Source organism: Epinephelus lanceolatus, chromosome 8 (assembly GCF_041903045.1).
Source record: "Epinephelus lanceolatus isolate andai-2023 chromosome 8, ASM4190304v1, whole genome shotgun sequence".
NCBI classification, from domain to species: domain Eukaryota; kingdom Metazoa; phylum Chordata; class Actinopteri; order Perciformes; family Serranidae; genus Epinephelus; species Epinephelus lanceolatus.
This window is the reverse complement of record NC_135741.1, coordinates 22,231,932-22,247,203: the sequence shown is the minus strand read 5'-3', so window position 1 is coordinate 22,247,203 and position 15,272 is coordinate 22,231,932. Positions and strand designations below refer to the sequence as shown.

At 40.4% G+C, this 15,272-nt stretch overlaps 1 protein-coding gene across 1 annotated transcript; it reads left to right on the top strand.

The window, feature by feature from the left end:
- The first annotated feature begins 2,138 nt into the window (after window positions 1-2,138).
- On the top strand, window positions 2,139-13,995 carry pnpla1 (patatin-like phospholipase domain containing 1). Its single transcript, XM_033630167.2, has 9 exons — window positions 2,139-2,466; window positions 2,553-2,785; window positions 5,198-5,263; window positions 5,349-5,561; window positions 6,375-6,435; window positions 6,561-6,806; window positions 6,905-7,022; window positions 10,379-10,501; window positions 10,691-13,995. Exons 1-9 carry the CDS (start codon window positions 2,259-2,261, stop codon window positions 10,749-10,751), a joined length of 1,329 nt encoding a protein of 442 aa, XP_033486058.2. The 5' UTR covers window positions 2,139-2,258; the 3' UTR covers window positions 10,752-13,995.
- The last annotated feature ends 1,277 nt before the right edge of the window (window positions 13,996-15,272 follow it).

Below are 15,272 nucleotides of genomic sequence, written 5' to 3'. Positions count from 1 at the left end.
CCACCCAAACGCCTGTCTAAAGAGGTGTGTCTTTAGCTGGCTTTTAAAAGAAACCACAGAAACAGCAGACCATAAGGGAGCAGGCAGAGCATTCAAAAATTTAGTGCTGTGTCTCAAATCACATATTTCAGTCAGTACACTTACATGTAGTATACTATTGTATGTGCACTATGTACTTATTGGCGTAGTGCGCAAATTTCGACAGGGTAGTGTTGTCTCAAACCAAACACGGCCGTTGTGCACTTACCAGAAATGACGACCGCAAATTAGCTAGTTAGCAAACTAGCATTAGCATTCGCGTTATCGTTCGCGGTCCCAAATAAGTACAGACTGCTAAATTAACCCTATAAAGATACTAGCACTCTGGAACCCGTTTTCAAAACGTTGAATTTTCAGGCACCCAAAACGCCGCTGTCGTGTAAACGATCAGCCAAAACACAACTAAAGTTTACCGTTTTCAGTTGAAATCGTTGTCGTATAAACGGGGCCCAAAACGCAGCTGTCGTGTAAACGATCGGCCAAAACACAACTAAAGTTTACCGTTTTCAGTTGAAATCGTTGTCGTATAAATGGGGCCCAAAACGCCGCTGTCGTGTAAACGATCGGCCAAAACACAACTAAAGTTTACCGTTTTCAGTTGAAATCGTTGTCGTATAAACGGGGCCCAAAACGCAGCTGTCGTGTAAACGATCGGCCAAAACACAACTAAAGTTTACCGTTTTCAGTTGAAATCGTTGTCGTATAAACGGGGCCTTATAGTGTGTGAGGTCCATTTGCAGTTTTGCCAAAGGGGTGTCTGCCACGAGAAGCACCTCAAAACCACAATGATTCTTTGACATGTCAGGGCCCTTCTCTGGCCTTCCTTCATCTGCAAAAAATGTAACTCAAATCTACACATACTGATCAGGAAGGGACTCAAATGACCACAAAGAGATACAAAATAATAACAAAAAGGGGCAAAACAACCACAGAGAGACACATAACGACTACAAGGAGGCACACAACAACCACAAGCAGAAACAAAATGACCCACACAAATCCACAAATGATGCATAATGTCTACAAAGAGATGCAAAACAACAACAAAAAAGGCAAAAACACCACAAAGTCTGTGTGACTTGCTCTTACGTAGGAGAGGTGGTGAGGCCTTTTGTATATCTGTGGGGGCCCAGTGTCTCATTACTCGCCCACATGTGAATGGCAGGTGGATTGACAAACCAAAACCTAGAGATTGCTTGCTTAGATTGCTTGTCAGTTCACCTTTCTGGGCAAAATGTAGACGCCCCTTCTCTGCAGGTAAATCAACTCTGATCTAAATTGCTTGACTGAAACTCCTGGCCGTAGAAAATTTCACAAAGCTGTGCCATGTTACCCTCCTAAGGCCATATAAACCTCCTGAGTCAGTGTTTCCAGTGCTTGTTTTGGTTGAAGAAACAAGGCTACAGTTCAGCTCAAGCTTAATTCAAATAAAAACCAAACAAACACATACAGGTAAGAAGTGTGGTACCCTTACTAACATGCAACCTGTGTGTCTGGCTAAATGTATCACTCACAGCATTAGCAAGCTAATATAGGCAACATTGTGCACAGTACTCCTTCTTGGCAAAGCCTCTTGTCAAAGCTGGCGTCTGTACCTGCAGGGGGTGCTGTGGTATTAAAAGGTACAAAACATACAGTCGAGGATTTCTGTGTGACATAAAGCTGATAAGATGGGAAAGATTCATTTGCCACATTCTCATACTTTGAATGTAACTACTGTGATAATGAACTAAATGTCTCACAATTAGTTGTACCTTTTAAAACCATCACTGTGAAATCCTGAAAAATGTTTTCTCGTCCGTGCTGAAAATACGAAAAGAAAGGGCTTGTTTAAAGCCTGTCTTTGTGGATTTAGGGACTTGTTTTTTTTTTCCATTTATTCAGCACTGCTAAAAGTTTGTATGTATTAGCATCACATGGTAACCAGTCTTAATCAAATTAAAATCGTGTCCGCTTTTGGGACTTGGAACAGACAAAAAGTCATTGAGAGTGTTGTATGTTATATCACATGGGCATGACCAATATGGTATGTCTAATTGGGAATGGTTTAAAAACTCTGATTGTGATACCGCCAGCCACTTTCCACTGGATAACTCGTCCCTGCCTGCCTTCATTTGGTCTACTTCTAAAAGACGGAAAGGAGTTTTTGCCTCAGCGCTGATGCTTTTCACCAGCTGCGATTTGAAGAACTTAAACTTGTAATTCAAAGCTCTTAGAAAATGGCTCCAGGGGTGTCCAGTTGTCATTATCGGGATGTTCCTCCTTCCATCTCCTTCTCTGGATCTGGATTCATGTCCACCTACCAGTTAGGGGTTGCCCAGTGCTTCCTACAATATGCACCTTGGATCCTGAGCACAGCACCTTGTGTCCTGGGTGCATCTGCTGGGTCTCTGGTGGCAGCTGCTGTGGTCTGTGAGATGAGCATGAGTAAGTGACTTTATTTATTTTTTCTCCTAAATGTGCTTTTGTTGCACATAACCACTGTTTCTGACTCAAAGTCTTCTATTTTACAGTTACTATTCGGGATGAGATACTGCATTTTGCCAAACAGCTGAAGGCTTTCACACTTGGACCATTTAACCCCTCGATCAACGTTTTCCACTGGTTAGAGTGTCTTCTACACAAACATCTTCCTTCCAATGCACACCAGCTGGCAAACGGGCGTCTTTCTGTGTCTATGACGCGCATGAGTGATGGCAAGCACATTTTCATGTCTGAGTTCCAGTCCAAGGAGGACGTAGTGCAGGTGAGTTGGCACTGCAGATTCATTAACCATAACTATAATCAAACAACAAATGATACCAATATTATTTTTCTACTCCAAATATCAAGCAAATTATGCCCTACTACATAACCAGATGTCACCAAGGCATGCATAGAAAAACAGGTAAAGTTTGCAGTTTGCTAGCTGCCTAGCTGGTCAATTTCACTTCACTTTGGCTAGCTGAACTCTTACTCTATCACAAAATAGCCTAGGCTAACAGTAGCATAGCTAAACAAGGCATTTCTGTGGAAGTAGCCACTGCAACATTCAAGTTTTGTTTGAGAAATCACGTCACTTAAATTGTCTGGGCACGAGTCAAATCCAAGCTTCTCACCTGTTCTTTTCTTTTTAAAATAATCACGAAGGTCAAACTTTATTTTTGTTTGGCCATGCTGCCAATGAATGCATCGACTGATTGCGTGAGTGAGTGTGCGCGCAGCTATAACATGCTTCCGTCTCGTGCTCATGTGTATTTTGGTTCCACCAAGCGCAAACGGTTTCAACTCTCTACTAGGTATACACGTCTTTGAGTGTAATAAAATAAACTGAGTTGCGGGATTTAGCTAGCAGCACAGCTCCACCTGCACACACAGATTCTAGATTAACAAGGGGGATGGTTTTTGGTTAATTTTCTAATAAAGGGGATGGCACCCCCCCTCATCCCCCCTCAGTTCAACCACTGCTGACACCCTCTTACATCTGAAGACTATGAGTTTTTAGTCACACACTATCTGACTTTGCAAAGACTGGGTCACTATTTGCAAGACTACAGCTAGATTCCTTTTGAGATCACTTACCATCCTTCTCCCATGAAAAATATTACACTAAACTCTTTATGAGAAACATGACATAGTAACAATTCCAAGAACACGTGAATCTAGGAACACAAGATAAAAGGCATCATATGTTGACAGTATTATTGTCAATTTAGTATCACTAAAATCCATAAGATAAACTGCATGTGCATAAAAACTTTGCATTTTGGATTTTGACCCTTCAGCTCACTACCAGCCGTTGTTGGTTAGCCCCAAGGGATTAGCTATTTTAGTGGGAGGAGACCCTGGGAGTGTGAGACAAGCCATTTCACTCAACAATGCAGTTTCTCCTTCTTTCCCACAAGTGAAATGAGACCTGTTCACATTCTTACGTCTTCCCGGAGTCCCTTCCATGTTTACTGTCTACCCGCTTTGCTGCTACTTGTTTGATGCTGGAGAGAGCACAGCTATTCTTGACTATTCACATGAGCCAAGACTAACAAATTATGATAATATTAAACATTTGATTTTGTCAGAATGGCAAGACCTGAAACAAACTGACTTAAGACAGCTCGAACTGAGTTTTGTGACCTCCTTACGCAAAAAGATTTAGATCATGGGTGAGCGCACAAACTGGGGTTAAACTCTCATGGTTTTATTCTGATTTTAGAAATTTGTCCTCAACAGTGAAATTGCTTGAGAAGTTGTTTGGTGTGAGGCTGGTATTGTACTGTAATGTGTTCCCCAGTCAAATAGTTTTTCCCCCTTGCTGGTTAGAGTTAGGGCTAAGGGTTTGGTTCAGGTTTAGGTTGGGGGAAACTCATATTGACAGGGAAACAGTCTTCGACACAACACCTGCATAACCTGGTCCCAGTCAGGCTAAACCTGAGCTGTTGCTGAACCAGAGTTCAAGCAATCAAGCGAAAGCTATAGTTTTACCACTGCTTACTGGTGTGGTGCCACATTATTTTACTTTATTAACCAATTTCAGTCAAAATATTTCAAGTTCATATAATATCAACTTAAATAAATAATGAATTAAATACATTATACAACAATAAATAAGATAACAGATAAGATAATAACCTACATATGTGTTTAATGATATGGTATGTGATATCAAATGCTTAGGCCTATGTTGTAAATAAAAAATAAAAATAAGTTTCAATCTAAATGACCCCAATAAAATTATTGTAGTTACATAAATAGTTAACAGCACAATGGCAAAAAGTTATTTTGACCAGAAACTCAGTATCTAATAATAATAATAATGATAATAATAATAATAATAATAATAATAATAATAATAATAATAATTATTATTATTATTATTATTATTATTATTATTATTATTATTATTTATATAGCAAGAAATGCAGCATAAAGTGCTTTACAATGAAGGCATTATAAGCACTGAGTGCTTCACATGAAAATAGACATTATGGACATAAAACAGAGAAGGCAATTCAATATAAAAGGACATTTAAAACAGTTTAAAACATGGATTAACTTTAGCCCTGACTCATTTGAAAGTCAAGTCAAGGCAGGCCTCTGAGCAGGTTAGAAGCCAAAAATAAAAACGTTAAACCTTTAAGCACACTTGTAACCATTAACATGTCTATGCCCATGTTGTTCTCAGGCTTTGCTATGCAGCTGCTTTGTGCCTATGTACTGTGGAGTGCTGCCTCCATCCTTCAGAGGAGTGGTGAGTATTTGATGGCTTTTTCACGAACTCTGTTCAAGCACATTGTTTTGGTCTGTATCGTAACATATGTTTTCTTGTCACGCAGTACTACCTGGACGGGGGTTTCAGCAGCATGCAGCCAGTGCTGTCCGTACCCTACAGTCAAACCTTGACGGTGTCTCCATTCTCTGGAGAGACAGACATCTGTCCCGCCGACACACCTTGCATGTGGGACATGGTGGTGAGTGGCAGCACCTTGAAGGGGAATATGGCGAACAGCTTCAGGATCATTAATGCTCTCTACCCCATGGATTTAAAGGTAAGACCCCTTACATATTTGCAAACGTGGAAAAAGGAAATAAACTTGTGTTTTACTTTTAACAATTTGGACTCTTTTGAGGATGATCTCAATACCGCATAAACACAGATGTTATGTCTCAAATCACATACTTCCCTTAGTGCACTTCCATGTAGTATACTATGTGCACTATGTACTTATTGGCGTAGTACGTGAATTTCGACAGGGTAGTGTTGTCTCAAACCAAACACAGCCGTTGTGCACTTAGCGGAAATGACAACCGCAAATTTTGACCTAGCAAACTAGCATTAGCATTCGCGTTATTGTTCGCGGTACCAAATCGGACTGCTAAATTAACCCAATAAACATGCTGCTGGCTTATACCCGACAACAATGTAGTGGTGCTTAGTGCAAAAAAACACATGTATATTTGTATAATGCAGCAACGTTCACATTTCCAGTTTGAAAAGCAGTCCCTCCCCTTCTGCTACGTAGCCAAGATGGCGACCATTGAGGGCGAGAAGTGTCCATAGTTCTACACTCAACTTCTTGACCGTTTTGAGTGCACCATCCAGGTACTCATAGTGCACTGGATTGTTCCATACTCTCAGTGTGAATGCACTTATGCACTCAAAATATTAAGTGTAAGTACCAAAGTACATGATTTGAGACACAGCAATAAATATTTAAGTGAATTCTTCTGCATGCAAGAGTCGAGATGAGTTGAAACTATAGATGGGACGACCCTTTACCACACACGTTGCACATCCTGCAATTAAACTGTAAAAAAAGACTTTCTAAAGGTTGTATTCTTTTTGTTTGCTTTCTTCCTAGATACTGGAACAAGCCTACCACAGCGGCTACAAAGATGCTATTCACTTCCTCCAGAGCAATGGTGAGTCAGCTGTGTCCTCGAGGAAAAAAGCTTGCGGCATTAAAAAACTGTACATTCTTGTTATGTACAGACTCGGTCTGACCTACTTTCTTAACTTCTCTTTCACACGTTTTCCTCATTTGCAGATCTTGTCCCATATTTGATGATACACAGAATATCCCAAGGGCCAGTTAACTGTCACCAAACTAAATCGTTGATGAATCTGACGACCACCACAGATGAAGAGAAGGAGATGAAGGTGGAAGAGAAAACCGCACTGACGACTTTTAGAACCGACAGACGCATGCAGACGAGAAGCTCTATTGAGTACGAATCGACTGGAAATCGACCGGTTAAAGATCCTCCTCTCCATTCTGATGTGGTTAAGAATGGTATGGCTGCCATGCGTGCACACACCGACACACACACATTAAACAGTCAGCATTTTACAGCCTGTTCTGATTTGCTTTTGTTAACATTTGTCTTTCAGTCATGCTTGGAAACATGGTGACCTATCTGAACATGTTTGGACTCCCTGCAAGACTCTTATCCAACCTGCTCCTACCTCTCATGCTGTTGTTTTACGTTGTACACCAGAGTAGGCACAGGTAATAAATTCAGTGAACACACGGTACATGACATAGACATAAATGCAACAACCACTGAGGACACAGAGGTTGTGTTCTCAGGCACTTGCATTTACTTCTGTCTGTAACACAAAAATGCAACAGGAAGGAACAATCTTTATGTTTTCTCAGATTTAGAAGAACAGTTTGACATTTTGGGAAACATACTTACTGGCCTTTTTCTGCAAGAGTTAGAAGATTGACACCACTCCCATGTTTATATGGTAAAAATAGGACCAATTAGCTGAACATATAAACATTTAAGGTATCAATTGGTGAGGTTTAGAGGTGCTGGAAGGTTGATTTTGTCACCTTCAGACGGACAGGTTAGCTGTTTTCTCCCATCTCTAGTCTTTATGCTAAGCTAAGCTAACCAACTACTGGCTGTGGCTCTGTATCTAGTGTAAAGATATGACAGTGGTATCAATCTTCCCATCTATCTCTCAAAAAGCATGCAAATAAGCACATTTCCCACTGTGCTGAACTACTGGTCTAAGACAGATCTAGAGGAATCCATGCTTTACACGGACGTATCAGACCAATTCCACCCACATCTTACTCAAAGGGATACCAGCTTTGTATCATAACAATGTGGGTAGTGTGTGCAAGTGAACTGTGGTAAACTTCCCCCCATTTTACCACTGCCCAGATCTCCCTGCTCACATCTCAGCTCAAATTTGCTAGATGGTTTGAGTCATCCAGTGGATTTTCCTTTGCTCAAGGGCTATTCCTCAAACTACAGATTGTAATTTCACATTTTTTTCTATGCCCTGCCACCACAGACACAAAGGGTACATTCAAAAATACTCCCTCCATGTGCCAGAGATAATCTGTCTGCGGACACGTTTCAGCGAAGTGCTGAACAGAGTGAATGTATGGTTGTAGAAATAGAACGCTTTGTTTCTTGGAAAAACAGTGGCCTCATTTTAGTGTAGAGTGTCAGACTGGATTTATAAACACACCCAAAAACCCATCTTTTTATCTAATGCAGACCAAACTCCAATTAAACTGACAAACTAGGCAGTGCTGATTAACTATAAACCAAGATTCTGATACTGTTTGGCCTACTTCTCACCTAAAATGTCAGAAACATATTTTAGTGCACTGTTTGGCTGTAGTATGAGAACTTGTGCTAAATAAACGATTATTAAAAAGAACCTGAACCAAGATTCTGTTAGCGTGTTGCCGATTTCTTGCCTACTTGTATTGCCTCAAATGTTTACAGGGACATATTTTGGCTTACTGTTTAACTGTAATTCAAGATTAGGCCCGTTTCCACTGAAGAAGTTCCTGGTACTATTTGGGGGGCAGGAACTACTACAGGAACGTCCTCTCGCTAGGCTCTCTCAACCGCCGTGTCTCCACTGAGAGAGCGGAGTAGGAGGAAGGTTCCTGTAAAGTTACCGGACTCTGTATGTGACGTAATCGTTGTGCGACCATTTTGACCAGGGTGACATAGGGGCGTAGAGACGCCGTTAGCATTGTCTGTAATAACTTCGGTCACGGTCTGTGAAAAAAATATTTTTTCCAGCGGATGTCTTAGTTACAACATGATTGAGCTAACTGGAGTAGTTTCATGTTGTATCCGACAACGGGAGGCTTTTAATAGATGACGTCCTGATGTTAGCTTTGCTGCTGCTGTTAGCTGTCCCTGTCAGCTGATGCTTTCTAGACATCGTGATTTCCCAAAACTGAATAAATACCACACATAGCAACACAAAACTGCTTTGCTAGCTCAATCATGTTGTAACTAAGATATCCGCTGGAAAAAATATTTTTTTCACGGACCGTTTATTGAGTTATTACAGACACCGCTAACAGCTAACGGTTAGCCTAGCTAAACTACGATAACCATGTTGTTATTTACAAAACGTCACATCCCGCCTAGAGTATATCCAGTCAGCGCCAAATAATCCCCAAGCCCCAGCCAGGAGTTTCTTGGGGCTGTTCTGAGTACCTACTCCAAAGCAGGGACTTGTTTAGCCCCTGTAAAAGTTCCGGAACTCTGTCCTTCGGGGGTGGTTCCTGCAGTGGAGACAAGCACCAACAGCCCCGGCCCCGTAAAATTACCCCGAAGTTCCTGCGGTGGAAACGGGCCTTGCCGATTTCTTGCCTACTTGTATTGCCTCAAATGTTTACAGGGACATATTTTGGCTTACTGTTTAACTGCAATTCAAGATCGTGTGTTACCAGATGGCCACCATATTGTTTCCTGTGTCAAAATGGCCAAGCCTACATTACGTCACCCACCAGCGGGAGCATTTATTGGCCCGGTGTGATGCAGGGCATTCTGGAAGTTGTAGGTTTTCTACGTCTTGAGCAACAGCAAATGCCACAGCCCTTTTTTCTTTGTTTTCCCTGGTCATGTAGCACCACTTTTTAAAGTATTTGCATCTTTCTGCATTGACAGCACCTTTTATGAAAAGACCATCCTTCCAGCAACAAAATACTTCTTTAACTCTGTCAAATCTATATTCACATTGGCTGCGTTTCCCAGATCGCTCTTAGCGCTAACAGCTTCTGAAGAACGCTCTTAAGCCTCCCGTGAAAGAAAAACGCATTTCCCAGATCGCTCTTAGCTTAAGAAGATCTTTCACTAAGAAGTCTACTTAGCGACCAAACGCTCACAGATCCAGCCGTGTCAGGCAAATTAATATTACACTAAGCAAGGAGATATTATGCTGAGATATAACGCCTCATCAACTAGTGTCTCCACATCCGGAGGGCAACCCGGTGCAATTTCGCCCCTCAGCCCGGAGGTGCAGGGCCTGGCTGCACTGTGTTTTTACGCAGTGGGGAGCTTCCTGGAGGTGGTGAGAGACGGCACTGGCCTCAGCAAGGCGTCTGTGTTTTTTTGTTTAAATATAATACATTTCCTCATGATTCTCTTACCAAGACTACTTCTTAGTTAGTTGTAGTCTTGTTTTCATCATGAAAATAGGTATAGGTGCATTAGGTAGCAGCACTGTGTGTGACTTATGCGCTGATTAAGTGGTGGGTGATCGATTTGCCTGACATTGATTGATTTAGTTTCAGCACCACGGTAGTGGCCACCTCCTGTTAAGAGCTTCTTAAAGAGCGATCTTAAGAGCTACCCTAAGAAGGGCATTAAGAATGCATCTGGGAAACACTCATATCTTAGTGACCCTTCTTACCAAAGACGTTCTTAACTGTGCTTTTAAGTCTTAAGATTGGTCTTAACTGGGAAACGCGGCCATGGGCATTGTTCAGTTCATGGTTATGTTAAATACTTTGTAATCAAACATGATGTACAGCTTTTCAGTGAGTCTTTCCTCTCTCTCTCTCTCTCTCTCTCTCTCTCTCTCTCTCACCCACAGAATGGAGTTGTTGTTCAGGCAGGTGCCCGAGTTGCTGTTCTGGGTTTGGCATGGCCTGAGACATTTTACAGTCTTCTTTTTCAACATATGTGTCTGCACCATCAAGAAGAACATAACCGACCGGTAAGACTACCTCCATGAGTCATTACTCTGTAAAACTGTGTTGGATGTGAATAAGTCTTTACCTATTTTACTGCCAATTTTCGAGATCGGTTGTTGCATACTGTGTACTGATATTTCCTTTATGAAATCTCATCTCATGTCTGACCCAACTTGATCGGATTAACCTCAACTGGACTCATCTTGTTTTAGGATTATGCCCACCATCACGCTGGTGCAGTGGCTGATTATAGTACTATATGAGGCTCCATAAGGGCGGATGCACTCTTCACCTCGATAAAGGTTTCCCTCTTCTGCCCTTTAAGAAGATTTCAAACGTGGGAGGCTACAGAAACAGCTCAGGGCTTCATCACAAGATGAGAGTTACACTGTATTCTTTGTATAGCTTTTCACCTGTATTTTGGAAAGTTACATTTATGAGTGCATGTTGCTATTGAATAGAGCAACGAAAAGTCTTGAAGGTTGAGTTTTGTTCAATTTAAAGGAGGACTTTATTTTAGCAAATGGTTAAAATATTTCTATTCTGTTTAAACTATATCACTGCATCAGTAGATTGCAGAGCTCGACTGAGGCCTGATTGTGCAGTCAGCATTGTGCTAGATTTGTGGTAGAATGTTACAGTACATGAAGCTGACCAAACAGACGTCAAATTAACAAGCATCACTACTCTTAGACAGAAAAGTTCCATCAGCATAACTAATGTTTAGTCAGACAGTTGCGTAGGGTAAAAAGTCATGTGTAAATATTGTGTGATCAAAGTTACGTACGTCATGCTTCTCTGGAAAATTGAAAAGTTGGCCTGATGGGGCACTGTGTAATTAGATATCTTGCTCTGAAGATCAACTGTTACATAAAATCCTTGGTGGATGTATTGCTGCTCTCTCAGTTTATATTATGCTGTACAACTATATCATTGTAATATTTTAAATCTTCATTTGTTAACGTTATGCCTAATTAATCAAGTGTATCAGGGTCTAAATAGAAAAACTAAATGTTGACAAAAGAATGGCTGTAAAACAGCTGATTTTTGTGGGAAACATACTAATTTGTATTAATGCAAAAGTTTTAGTGAAACATTATCAACAAAAATTATTTTTTGTTTGTCAGTTTGAGTCAAATTTGGAGTTGGCTCCAGGGTGCTTATCTAGAGTGTTACTAATCTAATTTCCTCGTGAGAGGTGACAAATAGTCCTGTGATGTGCTGTTTTCACACTGCAGCCTTTCACTCCTCGTCCCCTTGAGTGTAGCTTTTGCTACCTTACTACAACTGTTCATTGATTTGATGTTAATCAGCATTGTCCTCTGGCAAGTTTCCATTTTCTTTAAGCTGCTGGCACGTCCTCATTTATTGTTTTTTCACCTGGCAACACTGTGTGGCTAGCTGTTGCTGTTGCTTGATTGTTAAGCTTTTAATGTCTTTTTAAAGTGTTTTTAGGGTTTAAGCTCAGGGTTTTATTGCCACTTTTAAATATGATGGGTCTGGATATCTAATTTGATCTAAATCTGACTTTTAACATTACATTAGTTTGTTTTAAGTTGGATGTTTGGCAAACATTCAGACCCAGAAGCATCTTCATACTCATTTTCAACCAAAATAAGTAGTAGGAGGCCTCAAATTGCAGATGGTCAGGGCCAATTTACATTCCACCAATACCTTCATTCTGACTTGCTAATATTAATGAAAATTATGCTTTAAAATTATGCTTAATTGATTTAATGCAGCACAGTTATTCTCATTAATAATGTGTAATTCATTGATTTTATATAAACATTTATTAAAAAATAATGGCAGGTTTTTCAGTAGTTTCTAAGTAACATTACCCAATGAATCAAATTGAATACTAAAATGCATCACTACATTGGACATACAGGACACACTTCTTCATCTGGGATTCTAGTGCTGATTCTATTTTATATGAATATCTCTATGGAAATATTCTTGATTTTTTCAAAAACTTTTATATAAGAAGAAGTTACATTATTATATAATGTAAGCCAATGACTCAAATGTAATACACAACTATATCACTGCATTGGACACACAAGTCACATGCCTGTCTGGCACACTTCTGGATTGGTTCAAGTCCTATCTACAACACAAGTAACTCTTTGTTGTCTGAGCGACCTAGCATGACGTGGAGTTCCTCAAGGCTCCATCCTTGGACCTCTGCTTGTTAACCTCTACATGCTCCCTTTAGGCAGAATCATACAGAACAATAACATCACTTATCATAAGTAAATGGATGACTCTCAGCATTATACAACACTCTCATTGACGCAGACTTGCTCCATCAATGCTTGGACCAAATAAATGGCTGGATGAACCAGAATTTCCTTCTAGTGTTAAATACAGACAAAAGTTAAAGGCTAAAAGTAGAGGTACATCTTGACTCAAGTCAGGAATCTTGGCTATAATATCAAGTCAGATCCAACTTTGACAGCCATATCCAGTCAATAGCAAAGTCAGCCACCTTTAAAATCTAGCAAGAGTTTGAGAATATATGTCTAAGAACGAGCTAGAAAAATGTATTAATCTCATGCTGTTATCTTAAGTAGGACAGACTACTGTATTGGTCTTTTCTCAAAATTTTCACAAAGACTAAGGCAGCTGAACACATTTTACCAATTCTCAGGTCCATGCACTGGCTACCAGTCACTTATAGGTTGTGTAGAATCAATTTATAGTTAAAGGCCTGCATTCATTCACATGAACCCTCCAGGCCTATAGGTTTTCAGGAAGAGGTCAGCTAACTGTTGCCAAAGTCAGAATAAAACATGATGAAACTGCTTGTAGTTACCATGCAGTCCAACTTTTAACTGAAATTGCAAGTCTATGTTTGCATTGCACTGAAATCGCACTTTTATTTTGCCTTTTTATCTTCTATTATCATTCTTCCTCTTCTTCTGCTGACTATTATTATTATTATTATTATTATTATTATTATTATTATTATTATTATTGTTATTGTTATTATTATATTAAACTTTCTATCTGAATCTGTTTACTTTATACTCTTTTATTCTTTGTACCTGCGTCTTAAAAGCTTTATGCAAGAAGAATTTTCATGCACTTTTATTTTTCTTACTGGTGTCTCTTTAAAACTTCATTATGCACCTTAAGCTGCTTTAATGTATGAAACATGCTTTATTTGATTCTGGTTTGATTTCACTTCATATCCGAATATTTTCTGAAATTTGCCTTGCATCCCAGGATGTACACTGTTTTACTGAAATACAAAGCACAAAATTTAACCAAACAACAAAGCCTTACAACTACAAACATCACATCAGGCATTACAAACAATATAATCATTCCCTATATGTATGTACATATAAATAAACTTGCCTTTTCAGAATTAGCTGCTGGAAAATCATGGAATTCTGACAAATCAAGCCAATGTTAGGTGTTACCACTGACTTCCTTTATCTTCACTGTAACATATTGAGACCAAGGTCTAAGTGCTTTTGGAATCATATAGAGTGCATTAATAAACGGTGCTCCCCTTATTTGTCTTGTGTGATGTATTTTTATTGCTGTAAGCTATGTGTTGCTGTTGGCCATAGCTTTTGAGTCTGTGTTTCCTGCTTCAATTTGAGAAATGTCTAGCGATTAGTTAAAGCCATCACAGATATTAAAGCCTGTGGAAACACAGCTTGAAATAGTAAAAATGCATATATTATATCAAAGTCGAGTGTCTCATTAATCATCCACAAAAGTCTGAGTGAAAATAACCATTAATAACTATTAGAAAACCTGGTTTAAAAACAGCTCATTTTGCTGTTTAGACCACTTGCCAGGACAGAGGGGGCGTGGCAGATAACACTCTGATTGACAGCTCCCTCGTTTTGATTGACATCTCCCTGGCTCAGCAATGGCTGCCACAAATTTAATCCAGCCGAAAATGTTTCGTGATTCATATTAATGTTACTTCGTAGAATAGTTAGCATAACTTTTACATGCAATGTTACGGCCGGGCTCCACCAGCTGCAAACGTACAGCGTAGCGTCGCGGCATATTCATTTGGGCTCCACTGACTGCGTATGGAAGCGACACGTAGAGAAGCCAGCGGGGTTGTTTACCGTTTGCTGAGCCGAGAGGCTGCATGTAGGCTGCATGAAATGTTAAAGCATTTTCCACCTAAGTTATTACATATAGATTTGAGTTATCTACAAGTTTACTGTACTGTTTGTCATCTACTCGCTTTCAAATGTCCGCCACGGACACAGTGTCACGGATAAACAATAGAAGAGCGGCGTAAAATAGAGAGTTGTCGTGCCGCTCCCGTTGCCGGTGGAGCCGCAGTAATTGATTAACAGAGGGCGAGCTGCTACGGGACTTGCGCTGCAGACGTGCCTGGTGGAGCCCGGCCGTTAGCTGAGATGAATGACAATGGGAGGCTAGCGCTTTGCCTTTCTTCATTGAGATACGTTTTCATTGAAAACATAAATCTGCTCCGTTCTTCTGATAATAGCCTTTTTCATTCAAACACATGCAGTCTTAATAGATTAAATATGTCTTTACTCTGACACACACACCGACCCTCAAAGCGTTGTGTAGAAGTATTTGCCCGCCTCGAATAATGTTCCCCTCCGGCTAAAATTGTGTTGTTTCCCGCAGCATCACCTCCGCGACTGGGGATATGTTTATGCGTAGCAAAGCTAACTGCGTGGGGTTGGGGTTAGGGGTGAGGAAGGGTGCACATGACGTCCCCTCCCCGCGAGCCGACACCGGCACCGGGCCCGGGGGGGCCAGCCCGGCCGCTCACAAGCCGCC